The sequence below is a fragment of the Dendroctonus ponderosae genome, unplaced genomic scaffold (genome assembly GCF_020466585.1).
Source record: "Dendroctonus ponderosae isolate FM_Combo_2020 unplaced genomic scaffold, Dpon_F_20191213v2 Dpon_F_20191213_1, whole genome shotgun sequence".
In the NCBI taxonomy this organism is placed as follows: Eukaryota; Metazoa; Arthropoda; class Insecta; order Coleoptera; family Curculionidae; genus Dendroctonus; species Dendroctonus ponderosae.
Window position 1 is genome coordinate 55,859,905 of NW_026017110.1, and position 14,192 is coordinate 55,874,096.

Here is a 14,192-nt window from a genome sequence, read left to right on the forward strand (position 1 = left end):
CCCCCCCCCTTCCTTTAAAGCTGGGTCCGCCCCTGCAATACCGATGCAAAAATATAACCTACTTTTTGCTAAAGTTTTACGCAATCAGATTATCTTATTAGGGGGTAATTTTCGTAGTTGTGTCAGTTCATAGCGGGAAGGGCAGTTGCTTTGAAAGCTGAAGTTGTGAAAAATTCACAATAAAGTAGTTTTCGTTGGAATGAGTTTCATATTTGTGTCTACTTTTACCACAGAGTTACGTATCGACTATGTAAGAACGCACGGACCATTAAAGTATTTTCCAAAACATTATTCATCTCAGTTTTTACAAATTATTAAAATAAAGGTTCTCATTTAAATGTATGTAAAAATGTAAGAGAGTTTGTATGTGGAACATAAGAAATTCGAAAAATAATTATAGGTATTGCAAAAAGGAGAAACGGTTCTCTTGTAAAACTTTTCATTTTCTTAGCTATTGATCTATAAAATGTTGATAAAATAATTGCATGATATTCATATCTCCCTTTCGTTCCCTCCAAGTTCAAAGGAATGAAGCATTATATTGCATTATTTTAAAGTTCAGTCTCAACTCCCGGCAAATACGTACGTAACGAAAAAATGTTGGACTGAAGTTTGTACATATATAAACCCTGATTATGTTCGATAATAGAATAAGTGATTAAACAACAAATAAAATTTGGCTTAAATAACACTGAAAGGATTTTAATTATGACATATTTGCGCCGTACAACCCATACGGAATTTGGCTAGGAATATCCAATACAGAAATGAATACGTAACGTGAGAAACCGATGTAGAATTCAAAATCTGCATAGGTTCCTGATATCCGCTTTGTAAATCGGTAACCGGAGATTTATTCTCATTGTAGTCTATTTCACATAAAAACCACAAAGACCCGTTTCCAATCCCGAGTTATGTTTTCTCTTATTTATTGGCGCCAGTTGCATTCCATTACCAATCATAAATGTACTGCATGCTGAAGAGAAATAAAGCTCTCCAGGTATATTAACTCAACATACTCTATGCGGTATAGAGTATCCCTCAATATACAATGATTGGGTCTGATAGACATAAATTCGGTGAAAAGTCCTTATAGTTTGACGGAATCGTCATAGTAGTATTATTTTTAAATAGGACAAACAAAGATGAACGGATAAACTAACCCGTTTAATACCACGGACTGCTGTATAGGAAGTTTTATTACAAATGTAAAGAACACTTACCGCAATCCAGCTGTTGTGTATAACATCATCGATTGACAATCTCTTAACAGGATCGACGTTTAGCATTCCATTAATAAGTTTTTTAGCAGCATCACTAACTTTCTGCCACTCAAGATCTGGAAAACTGTACTGGCCGGTTCTAATGCGCTTTTTCATACCTGGTGAAATAGCCAATCCATGGTCGCTATAAAATGGCGGATATCCACACAATCTGTAATAATAAATATATACAGTTTTTAAACAACTGAAATAATGCACGAGCTTGTCATAACTAAATGTGGGTAAAAAAATAAAAAGAATGGACAAAAGAAAACACTAGCTTTATTCACTACGATTCAGAACTGGTTTGGAACTGTTCGCATGCGCGTTGAGGACTTGGGTGTTTGTGGTAAAAAAATTACTAGTTCTGAACCGAAAGTTCTATGTTGGCAGTACAGTAAGAACTGGTTCAGAACCCGTTCGATACCGGTTCTAGCAGTTCTAGCATTAAAGGAAGGACCAGTGGTTCTGATAAGCACAGAACAAACAAATGGTTCTCATCGGCATCGGGCTCCCGGCATAATCACCTTAAGCTTAACCAAGGGAGCGATAGATGAAAATAGAAAAATAAAAAAATATTACTTAGTTTTAGGCGAAAGTTTAGTTTTAGTTTTTTTTTTAAACGACGGCGTTTTGACTTTATCCGATCGCGTTCGAAATTTGTGAGAAGTTCGAAAAACGAATTTGATGTGTTTCTTTATGATAGGTGGCGAAAAGTGGCAGTTTTTGATTAATTCCAATAAGATAGAATTATTAAGTTTGTTTATGTTTATACATATTGCATTTAATTAAATAATTTTGATCAGAACGCATTGGAATTGCCTACATAATTTTTCGCCCTCAGGTTGAATGGAAATATGTAGTCATAAATTTGAATTAAAAAACGGGAAGCAGACAAAAGGTGCAGCTACAAAAAAATGCAGATCAAATACAGAAGATATAAGATGTTGCGTTTGTACATGAATTGAAATTACTATTAGGCACAAAGTAACTAAAATCACTTTGGTACTAAACGCGTTCGCGGAACGAAAGACTCAAGGATCGGTTCTGAACAGGTCCTCAGTCCTGAACCTAGCCCGCGCCCTAATTTGGTTCGTTATCGGTTCCGAACCGATCCTTAATCGCTACCGCGAATAAAGATATTAATATTTAAATTAAATCACACGGTCTGATCAATAACATTGCAACGTTACGTCACGTATATCCCAGTTTCAGTGCCGTAGCAAGCTTAACTCGCGCCCGGGCACAATACCTTTTTAGAAAATTTTTGTTATGCGGACCATTTGGCGCCCCTTTATGAGTAGCGCCCGGGGCACGATGCCCCCCTTGCCTAACCCTCGCTCCGCCTCTGCCCGGTTTGTCCGATGAGTGTTAAGCATGGAACCATTGGATTACTTACGACGTAGCTAAAGCCCGTGTTCCATGCATCCGTTTATACGATGATCCCAAAGTGTTTTTATCCAACCAATAGGAACAGTTTCGTATCATCGTACAAACGGATGCATGGGACACGGGCTTTACTCTGCTTGTTTTATCAGCGCAAAACGAAACGGGGAAAATTTATATGTTTATTATCATTGATATTTCTGTTTATTTACTTTCAACGCGTAATTAATAACGTAACAGCAGGAAAACCCTTTTACATGTGGAGATTCAGTGTACAACGTAAATATAATCGTTCATTTGGTTCGTAAAGAAATGCATTGAAAAATGTATTTCTGTCTCAAATAGGAAATATTTAATGGCCATAGGTTGCACACAAACGACTACAATTTCTAAGGGAGTTCGCTGTTAAGGTGCATTTAGGAAAAGCGGGCAAGATGATGCCTTAATACAGCGCAAAAAGAGTGGAGGAGTTAGAAAGCGATTCACAGGAAATGCAAGCTTAATTTTCAAATCAGGTTTTCAATCAAGCAAAACAGGGGCCTATCATGATTCTATGAACTGCAAAAATTTTGAAAAATGGTTGAAAAATTCCCAATGCCAGTTGGTCTAAAACATTACTTATGGACTTAAGTCAGAGGAATATTACCTTTCCACGTTTAACAATGAAATACTACTTTTGGACTTTACGAAAACAAAATTTACCTCCCAAAAAGTACCTATAAGTATGCTGGAACTATCAGGGATCGAATCAATTAGCAGTATGCAAATCTAATCAATTAGATGTTGCAAGATAACTTCGATGGATTAGCATTTGAACATGGTTATCGTGTTTCGTCAATTTCATTGACAAATAAATCTCAAGTGCTTATGTAGTTTTAAATAAACTTCAATAAAGTCGTACAATTCAAAACCTCAAAAAATACCATGTAATCATTCAGTATTAAAAATAAACGTTATTTACAAATACCAAAATCAATAAGAAAAGAATCTAAATTAAATGTATACTTACAAAATATACATAATGACACCTAGAGACCAAATATCACAGCTTTTGTCATACTTTTCTGGTCCCAATACTTCAGGAGCTAAAAATATCAACGTAAATTAAATTTTCCTACAAAGCAGTTTAATCGCTAATTACCAATAACTATTATTTTAAACTTATATAAAAAACATTTACTTACCAACATAATAAGGGGTGTAACAAGGAGTTTGTAAGGTGTCTTTATTAATAGTCTCTTTGGCGAATCCAAAATCAGTTAACTTAAGTACACCATAAGTACCTTTTTTGGAATATAGAAGGTTTTCCGGCTTTAAGTCTCTATGGGCAATATCTAGATCATGTAAATATTTTACAGCCACGCAGATTTCATTCATGACTTGTGCGGCTTCTAAAAGAACAAAAAACACACAATCAAATCAAATCACACGCTCCGTTCCTTAAGAACCACCAACAATAAAGCAGGCTAATTATAAAATAAATTTGCAAGTTGTACCTCTTTCTGTAAATGCAGTTCCTTCCGCCTTGTCTTGAATTCTTTGAAATAGTTCGCCTCCTTCCATGCTGTAAAGCAATTTGCGATATTATATTTAGATTCATACGTAATTTTCCCTTGATTACCTACCACTCCATGACAACAAAAAGGCAGATCTTGTTCTGCAATTTATTTTCATAAACATCAATGATATTAACAATATGTCGACAACCACTAGCTCTCCAATGTAATGTGACTTCCCTTTTGGCCTTCTCACTTTCAGACAGTACCTACAAAGTAACACCATAGTTGAAGACAACTGAGTAACACTTCGCATAAAATTTTGCCAAGCTAATTAAACACTGACTTGCATCTTCAATATTACCTTTAAAGCAAATTTTTCTTTAGTGTTTTTGTTGAAGCATTCTACAACTTTTCCACTAATTCCAAGGCCCAATACTTGTTTTGTTATTTCGTAGTCCTCAGTGATAGCGTTTTTCTTGGGAGAAAAGTTTCTCACAGAGTTTAAAGGATTCATATTTGATTTCACAACTTGTGTAGTCCTGTTTCCGTGATAGCTAAATATTTATGTAAATATTCCACTAAAAATGTTATGTCAGGAGGTACTTGGAATACATAATAACGATTTTACCCAATTGGCTTCTTTTCAGTCTTGAGGAATGGCACCTGACACAGGGTATTCGCTAGAAAACCTTTTTCTATTACAAACCAATTAATAAGTTACTAGAATTAGGCATACGCTCAAAACAAATCATTATCCATTCTTGTTTGACATTTTACACATTAGGAGATTCTAAATCTGCGAGGATGCCGGTTATCATACTGGCAATATGGCGCTTTTAAATGCCAAAATATCAGCTTAGAAATATTAGAATTAATTTCTTAATTCTAAATTATTATTTTCCTATAAATTCTGAGGGGCTCTAGTATGGAATAAATTTTCGATTAACGACTATAATATTTGGCACTTGGCATTGTGGCAACATGGGTATAATGTCTTCATATTACAGCCGTTAATCGAGATTCGATCGACACTCCAGTTGCATGATCGTTGCATGGAAGTAATGATATATATTTATCTAATGACCGAGTATTTATTTTTATTTTTTTCCATCACTATTTACGCTGATGACATAAAATAGGAGGAACCATGAAGAACCAATGCGTTGCCTCAGATCCCTGTACCAACATAGGTGAGAATCGTCTGTTTCTTCGTCTATTTGACCCCGATCGTTCGTTCACTTTCAAATTAATGCTGTTTTTTGCGTGTGATGCTAAGAACATAATTTATTTTGCAATGAAGAGTTTTAAGAATTTTCAACCTATTATATGCTTCGGAATTTAAAAGTAAAAAGTTTTTCTTTACAAAAATAAGTTAATATAATTTATTGTCTAGAATGAAATAACTTTAATTTGTCGTTATTGCATCCGTTCATACGATAGTACGATGATACGAAAGTGTTTCTATTGGTTGGAAATCTGTCAGTTTGTACGACGGCGGACGAATCGACAGATCTCCAACCAATAGTAACACTTTCGTATCATCGTACCATCGTATAAACGGATGCATGGTACACAGACTTAAAAGTGTTAAACAATGTCATAAATATTTTCTCGTTGAGAATTCGTGCGCGCACAGTTGATCGCGAACGTGTTCGCGGGAATAAAGCGCGTGAATTTGCCCATAAGGTATTAATTGCAACTAAATTTTCGAAGAATCAGACTGTTGTTGCACAGCCATTAGATTATAATTGGGAAACATTTAACAAATTTTGGTAACTGGTAATTAAATTAACCGTTAATCGATAACCACGTACATTCCTTGTGCAGCTGTTTTATTGACGTCGAAAACGAAAATTGACATATATTGATAGGAAATTAAATAAACTAAATAACTTTTAACCAGCCAAAGCTATATAAAATAAATGTTTTCGGTTTTGAATAATTCATCTTAAGTGTACTGTTTAGTTGTAGGTTTTTTGAGTGGATCATGAATTTAAATGCAGATATATCCAGTGCGTTACAGCTATTAGAAGATATTAAAGAGGGAGTCGGTGATCTTGGCGACCCAAAATTGCAAATGAATACTTACCAAGACCTGAAAGCCTTATTATCAATTTTGGAAAATCCAGTATTTCGAAGCATTGTTACCGTTCAAGACTCTTTGAGTGAACTAAATCAACAATTAGGACAACACCCATCAATCTTGCCTGTGGATTTTGATATCACTTCTGCAGGTGAATTAGTTCTTAATGTACCACCCGCTGGAGAACTATATGACTCTGAATACAATGATTATACATCAAGAGACTTTGATGAGCAAAGAGTCCCATGTCCACCTATATCTCCAAGTTCGCCCCAAAATTTGGCTTTTACTGCATCAAATAACAAGATTATAGCATTACTTAATGGCCAAAAACTCAATGGTGCAGTAAATCCAGAGGTAAATTTTAATTGGCACGCACTCCTCTCTCACAAAGCACTAATATTGTTTTAATTATTATTCTAGACACTAAGATTACTGCAAGGAAATAGTAGTTTTAATCCTCACGATGAAGACATCATTCACAGGTCACCATCTGTTGGTAGTGATACATCCAAGGCAGGGTCTGATAATCTGCCTAGTAGTGAATTGTCTCAAGTAGAAAGCATAAACTTGATAAACGATGGTACTGGATTAGGCTTTGGGATAGTTGGGATGCGGAATATGGGCGTAGTTGTCAAGACTATTTTACCAGGTGGTGTTGCTGATAGAGATGGGAGGTTACAGAGTGGCGACCACATCCTTCAGGTAACATTATAAATTACTGTAGGAGTTTCTCATACCCGCACGACTCTCCTGTTTTTTTTTTTTTTAATAAGTACTAGGCGCTCAATGTGGAGCGAGGATGCATCTTAAAATTTACCTGTTTTGTATGATATACGACTCTAACAGTGTCCAGACACTTAGGAAAATATGAATTCTAAAAGTTTTATCGCATTAATCAAACATCAGTCAATGTTTTGAACGGAGAGAACTATTGTCTACGCTTACGTTACATGCTTGCAATACAGAGATGAGAATAAATTTGAAGAATTTTTGCTATCTTTTGTATATGTCTGAGTTTTTTAGTAACCGCAATTCTGATATGTACTAATAAGGAGTTACGCACGAGAATGGCCTGGTTTTCGGTTGACAGTTAGAAGAAAACAAAAGGTTTTCTTGTGCCAGCTTTTCGGTTATATTTTACCGTTCGCCAAAAGTTCCACAATTTGCGTAACATCGTATACTTTTTAAATAGAATATAGCTAACAGTTTATATACCGTCTGAGGTAGTACAACGGCCATTGCGGGCCTTTACAGATCCCAAACAGAATAGTGGGTCGAGTTACATCTTGTTCGGAAGGTAACTCCAGTCTCTTCGCCGTCATATCTACAATTGGAGAGTTTTTTGTGTCCAAAAATGAACGGGATTTTTTTGCGACTTAAGTGGACTAAGTATAATGTTCAAACATTTATAATTTTTATTTGCAACTACATTGCATTTACTGTAACTTTCGAAGAAGCGCAAAATGATTGTCATGCGTCGACGCCTTATTCCAGGCTTAGTTCGGTGCGTCTTATGCTATGCAGACCGTTGGGTTAGCTTCAATTTGGCAAGGGAACTTTGGTTACTTTCGGAAACGCAAAATTATTTAAATGCGTCTAAGTCTGTTCACACAGTTGGGTGAGCTTTTTTTTGAAACTGAAAATTACCGTTACTGATGTTACAAACGAAAAATGCAATATGCTAACTTCTAAATGATAAGCGCAAAATAGCAGAGGTAACACCATGAAGTTTATTATTTAAGATTCGATAGAATTATTGTTGGTATTATTCACCTTCACTAAGTATTATATTTCAACTGTCAAGGTTCCGACGATTTTTCCTATTAGCATGTTTTAATTTTTCGTGTATAGGTTTGTACTGTTTTGTCGTTATCTTTTGTGTTTTTAACATCTTTATCCATAAAAGTACCTTTGTTTTAAGCCCGAAACTTATAGTCGCTAAATATCAAATATAAGCAGGATTGATGGGTGGTAGACCTGGGCGAAGCTAGTTTTTAGGTCGCCTGGTAGGTAATGGAGAGAAAATCAGTGAGTTCAGTGAGTTGAATGAAGGTCTGCTTATTATTCATATAACAAGTATACAGGGCTCATTTTAATAGAACCAGTCAAATATCTCGTAAATTATAGCAAGTAAAAGAAAATGTGTTATACAAATCTTGTGTAATTGCTAGGGAAAATCCCGAAGGTGATATCAACTTTTATATAGATGGCGCTGTTAACATCTACTTCAACACTTCACTTTTCTAAATGGAGTGGTATATTTTTTACTATCAAATGCGATTCGGCATTTATTTCTAAATGAAAAATATTAAGCTACATATGGGCTAAAGTTAACAGATTTCGTAATATTTACCAACCACTATGGTACTACGTACTTCTAGCACGCATATTATCTTATTCGGTAACGGGTATTTAAAAATTCCATTCCCCGTTAAATATTTTTGGGCTAGACGGGCTTGATCGAGGGCAACATTGAGGCAGTGCGGATGATCATGGAGGGCAATAGGTGCTCAATAGAAGATGACAGAGGAGTTGCAATTCCACAAACTATTCGCCATATTTTTTGTTCTCAAGCTAGTACAAGAAAAATCGTTATGAAATTTCTCAGTCCTGATTGGATCGGTTTATGCAACAGGGTGGCGTACTTTGCATCAAACCGTAACCTCGTATGAAACGTGCTTGCAATATAACACTCGCAAGTGGAGGGGATCAAGAGCAAAAACTACGAACTTGGAAACGTTGGAACATCCTCCCTCCCCACAGCCCAGACTTGTCACCTTGTGACTTTCATCTTTTTGGACCCCTGCAAGAAGGGCAATCCGCTGGAAAAAATGTATTTCTAGGCCGGGAGATTATGCAGAAAAGTAGTTTGTTTTGGGAAGATTGTAACATAATGTAACTATTTAAAAAAATGAATTAGTCCAGTTTGTATTCTATGTACCCTCATATATACATTTTAAACTGTATCCATAAAAGCACTCATATTTAATTTTTGTTTTTGCTACTTTATTCATCGTTGTGCTCATGATGCACAAATAAATGCGCGAACCGTTGAGAGTTCAAATACGTGACGGCTTATTATGCCACCCGTTCCCAATAACAACTAGATGAAAAGTAATTTATTTCTCGAACGAAAACTTACATTTTGGGTATTGACATAAAACGCAACATTTATTTGGATTCTTTTTTGTGGACGCCTAATGCCTTGACCGTAGCATGTGATTTGAAGTAAAACGGCATCTACAGGGTAATCTTTGTGTTTTAATGTATTGCGTTTTGTACCTTTTCAGATCGGCGATGTGAATTTACATGAAATGAATTCAGAACAAGTGGCGACCGTTTTGAGACAATCTGGTACGCATGTGCGCTTGATTGTGGCTCGTCCTATCGAATTGTCTTCCCCTGAGTACAAATATCTCGGAAGTTCTGCTCCTATAGTGCCTACAAAACTCTTACATGACGTGAATGAACTTGATAAATATTTAATTCAGCATAAATACCCTCCTGTGTTCAGGAAAGACTCTGACACATTTTCAACAGAATTGGCAAAATCATATAGGCTCTCTCGAATTCCTGCTTCGCCTTCTTTACCTCTCCTAAACCTTGATGTTTCAGTAAAAATGCCTGAAATGGAGAAATTTGTTGTTGAATTGAAAAAGGATACTAATGGTTTAGGTATAACTATTGCGGGATACGTATGTGAAAAGGAGGAATTATCTGGGATATTTGTAAAGAGTGTTAGCAAAGACAGTGCTGCGGATTTGAGCGGAAAAATTAAAGTTAACGACAGAATTGTGGAAGTAGATGGCCAGAGCTTGCAGGGCTATTCAAATATACAAGCTGTAGAAGTATTGAGGAATTGTGGCAATGCTGTAAAGTTGTGCTTGGAACGATATCTTCATGGACCTAAGTTTGAGCAGCTTCAGCAAGCTATAGCAGCGAGTGAAACAAAGCCTCCATCACCATTAACTTCACCACGGTAATTGCCGTTAAATGTGTTTCCTCTTAGTAGTACTCCTTTTGGTGTTAGTACCTGTTTTTCAGTCTCTAATTAATTCCCTTTACTAATAATAGTTATGGTCAGGTTATACGAACTTAGCTCGGTGTATCATTAACACTTTTATGTTGCCATGCAAGAAGTATTCTGTATGAATTAAGGCGCCTTTTGTGTTCCTCGTTATAAGGTCCCACATATCTTCCTATTGTGTTTTAGTAGTCGTTAGAAAAGTTTCAGTGTTTAATATTATTTCATCTGAGAAAATTTAATATAATTGATAACATTATATTCATATAAGACTTAGAAATATGAAGGTTTAATTGCAGATGATTAATCTTGAGATGCACACATCTAACAAATATCTAATATAGGTATTATGCGAAAAATAGGCAGTTGCTAGTTTATGTGTGTGTAGGCTTTATTCTAGGTCTCATATTTTCATGAAAGCTTTTATATTTGGTATGATTTTATAGCGCTGCCCCAAAACAATGTCAACGTAACAGCATTTAAAAAATAAAATTGTGTTTTGCTAATAAATCGATTTACATTATTAAATAATGGATACTACTGCCCTACAAACTCGTCTTTATAACTTCTTAGCACAAACTTTCCAAATCAACACCGACTTATGACGATTTTTGCGTCTTCTAAAAAATTATTGGTTTTGCACTTGCGGCGATATTGATTTGAAGCGGCGATATAAAACTTGCTGAAATTCAGCGCAATTCCACTAACTGCATTTTCCCATCTACTAAAACAGATAGTATAGCTATTTTAATGTTTCTCACATGGAATACATATTAAATTAACACAGTATGAAGATAATACTTTGCAGTAAAAGGTGGCTTATTTCATATGGAATGTTCCATACATTTCAGATATCCTAAAGACGAAGGACTTTCTAACACAAGCCGAGACATTTTTAGCGACTTTATTAAAAAAGAAGACCCTCCTGCACTTTCAAATGAAGAATTGACAACGAAATGGTTTCAAATGATGGGGCCTGATGTTGAAATCGTCATAGCTAGGCTGAAAAAATTTGGAGATAAAGGAGGCTTGGGTATTAGCTTAGAAGGCACTGTTGATGTTGAAGATGGCCGCGAAGTAAGACCTCACCATTACATTCGTTCAATTCTCCCTGAAGGTCCCGTCGGAAAAAATGGGATCCTCAAATCAGGCGATGAGCTTCTGGAAGTAAACGGTTATCAACTTCTTGGAATGAACCATCATGAAGTTGTCAGTATTCTGAAGGAATTGCCATTGGATGTTTGTATGGTTTGCGGAAGGAGTTCAAGGAATATTTTCAGAGAAGAAACATATCCGGAAAGAAGTGTGTTAACTCGAAGCCTTAACAATCTTTTTCCTGCATCAGATAGACTAGTAAAGGCAAAATCTGATGGCTCATTAGCAAGTAGTATAGCAGTTGCTGGATCAACAGAGCCAACTTTCTCAAAAATGAAATCGCGAAGCTTGGAGCCACTCACTGGCCTAGCTATGTGGAGTTCAGAGCCTCAAATAATTGAATTAGTAAAAGGAGAGAGGGGTTTAGGGTTTTCCATCCTAGATTATCAAGACCCAATTGATCCTAATGACACAGTCATAGTAATAAGGAGTCTGGTTCCTGGAGGAGTTGCTCAACTGGATGGACGTCTGATTCCTGGTGATCGTTTATTGTTTGTTAATGATACGGTACTAGAAAATGCATCTTTAGACCAAGCGGTACAAGCTTTAAAGGGAGCCCCTAAAGGAATTGTTCGGATAGGCGTTGCTAAACCATTACCTATTCCTGATACTGGTGCACATGGATCTTTAATCGATGTTGATCCTGATCGATATCTTATTACAGATTCATTTAATTAGTTAAATGAAAATCCTGTATTTTAGAAAATATTTTTTTACAAATATATATATTATTTTTGGTGAGTAGGATGACATACATATTGCTTGATATTCTAGAATTTACATGGGCGAAGGGCAACTAATCGACCTTGTGCTATCTAAATCGTGCAATTTCTATATGATTAACATTTTTTTGTGTGGTGGTTTTACATAACTCTTCCAACTTGGTCATTAAATTGCTAATTCTTTTCCACATTTCCTTTAGGCACACTTATTCTGTACTGAATCAGGAATTTTGAATCATATCCGCAATTTTCTTGGAAGAATGCGTTGTGGCAACATAATGATTTAATCGATATAATTTTAAAACATAGTAAGGTCGAATAAGCCTTCATACCTTAAATAAATATACTTTAGGACAGAGGGGCTCCCTAGTAGATGTATTTAAAGGCATTGGCTATTGTAGTTAAATTTAGCCCAAAGCCTACTAATAAAATTGGAAATTTTTTCATATTTTATATTTACCTTGCATTTTGCACATATTAGGATCCAATAATTTAATTTATATGACCATTAATTACTCGTTATTTTTATTTAAAGGCCTAGAAATCAATCACTGCCTTAGCTGAGAATCTTAAAATTCTATTTCGTTGCTTTATTGCTATTTTGGTGTTAAATAAGGAGTGTCGTAAATTATAAGATTTTTATACAATATATATATCGCAATAATTACAAAACTGCAGCAATATTCAACCTATTTTGTATAATCGGCAGCTATGTATTCGTAGTCACTAGTAATGAGACCAGCTCATTATTTCCTGATAAAGCTATTGCTTAAATGCTTAAAGGAAATTATAAATTAAACTGCTACCTGTATGTGTTCTCAATTACCATGTATTAATCATATTATGGAATTAACAAGAATAATTTTATATGATATTTTAAAACAGAACTTTTTCTGGCTATAGTATTTGTAAACTATTTAATACTTTCTTCATTCATATCAAGATATTAAATATATACACTTGTATTATCTGAAATTCTTTGGTATATATCCGCCTTAGCGTAGGTTTTTCTTAGAGGTCATGTAGCTAATATTAGAGCCAATGCCTTTGCAAATGTGGTATTATATACTAGTTAAAAAAAACAAACCATATATTATGTAAAGCACAATATGCCACTTTATAGAATACGATATTGTCGATTCAATAAGGAAGGGCGGTGGTTAGTTAAATATATTTATAGTAATTTGAAGGAAAGGATTTCTTTTTCCTTGATGTATTGCGAACAATTCTTGAAAGCGTTATCTATTTTATATTTTAGCAAAACCCGCCTCTGTTCCTTATTGTAGCCGTAACATTTGTTTACTCTGACTCGAATCTTAAAACGCATTCTGTTAACCGACAGATATTACAATATTTTAAATGTCGTTATTATAAAATGCAGTTGGCATACTTATTAACTGCATTTAATAATATGATTTTATAATTTCCCTTTGAAGGCATATATCGCAAAATTGTGATAAAATGATAATAGGAATAAATTACGATATTGTAATAAAAATGTTATTGTTACTAAATCTTTTAGCAATAAAACATTTGTATAGATTTACTCAATAAATAAATTTTAAAGGAGCTTTGTCTTGTTTATAGATATAATCATAACAATGTAGTGCATACCGTATCTTAAAACTAACCTATTTGGTTTTTTGCTTTAATACAAAAGGAAACTGCCTGTAGATGGCGGATGAGACGTTTAAAAAGAAAAAGTAACTATTTCTACACTTTCTTCACACCCTATCGAACACTCATGGGGTTCACAGCGCTTAAATGTCCACTTCAATCGCACTAGTCTGATTTTTGCCAACGTTTTGAAAAATGGATTAAAAATTCGCATTGAAGATGTGATCGCAGCAGAACACCCCTATTTTACATAGTAAATCAGTCTACTGTGGCAACTACTGTTGGATGAAGTCTACTTAAATTTCCGATCCAGATTCAAGGTTCAATATAGTCTAAAAGAATGGCTAAATGGCAGATCCATATTCAGCCCAGCTCATGATTTGTCATCGCTTTCTTCTGCTCACAGCATTAAAGCGACGGAAAACTTAACTTTTCTACTGT

General features: G+C 35.0%; 2 protein-coding genes across 2 annotated transcripts in view; one reads left to right on the top strand and one right to left on the bottom strand.

Moving 5' to 3' along the window:
• Positions 1 to 4,948, bottom strand: part of LOC109537992 (MAP kinase-activated protein kinase 2) — a 7,991-nt gene extending 3,043 nt beyond the window's left edge. Inside the window, exons 1-8 of the mRNA XM_019905012.2 lie at positions 4,884 to 4,948; positions 4,776 to 4,827; positions 4,509 to 4,725; positions 4,274 to 4,413; positions 4,145 to 4,212; positions 3,833 to 4,039; positions 3,658 to 3,733; positions 1,224 to 1,434 (exon numbers count right to left, since the gene is read on the bottom strand). Of these exons, the coding sequence (XP_019760571.1) occupies positions 1,224 to 1,434; positions 3,658 to 3,733; positions 3,833 to 4,039; positions 4,145 to 4,212; positions 4,274 to 4,413; positions 4,509 to 4,661 (855 nt within the window). The 5' untranslated portion in view covers positions 4,662 to 4,725; positions 4,776 to 4,827; positions 4,884 to 4,948. The remainder of the gene's footprint in view (positions 1 to 1,223; positions 1,435 to 3,657; positions 3,734 to 3,832; positions 4,040 to 4,144; positions 4,213 to 4,273; positions 4,414 to 4,508; positions 4,726 to 4,775; positions 4,828 to 4,883) is intronic.
• Positions 4,949 to 5,984: 1,036 nt separating this feature from the next.
• On the top strand, positions 5,985 to 13,703 carry LOC109537950 (patj homolog). Its single transcript, XM_019904946.2, has 4 exons — positions 5,985 to 6,587; positions 6,654 to 6,935; positions 9,524 to 10,212; positions 11,109 to 13,703. Exons 1-4 carry the CDS (start codon positions 6,135 to 6,137, stop codon positions 12,088 to 12,090), a joined length of 2,406 nt encoding a protein of 801 aa, XP_019760505.1. The 5' UTR covers positions 5,985 to 6,134; the 3' UTR covers positions 12,091 to 13,703.
• Positions 13,704 to 14,192: the final 489 nt, after the last annotated feature.

Coding starts and splice junctions, on each gene's coding strand:
- LOC109537950 (XM_019904946.2), top strand. CDS start 6,135: ATGAATTTAAATGCAGATATATCCAGTGCGTTACAGCTATTAGAAGAT. Junction 6,588..6,653: donor ATGGTGCAGTAAATCCAGAG/GTAAATTTTAAT, acceptor TTATTATTCTAG/ACACTAAGATTACTGCAAGG. Junction 10,213..11,108: donor TCACCATTAACTTCACCACG/GTAATTGCCGTT, acceptor CATACATTTCAG/ATATCCTAAAGACGAAGGAC.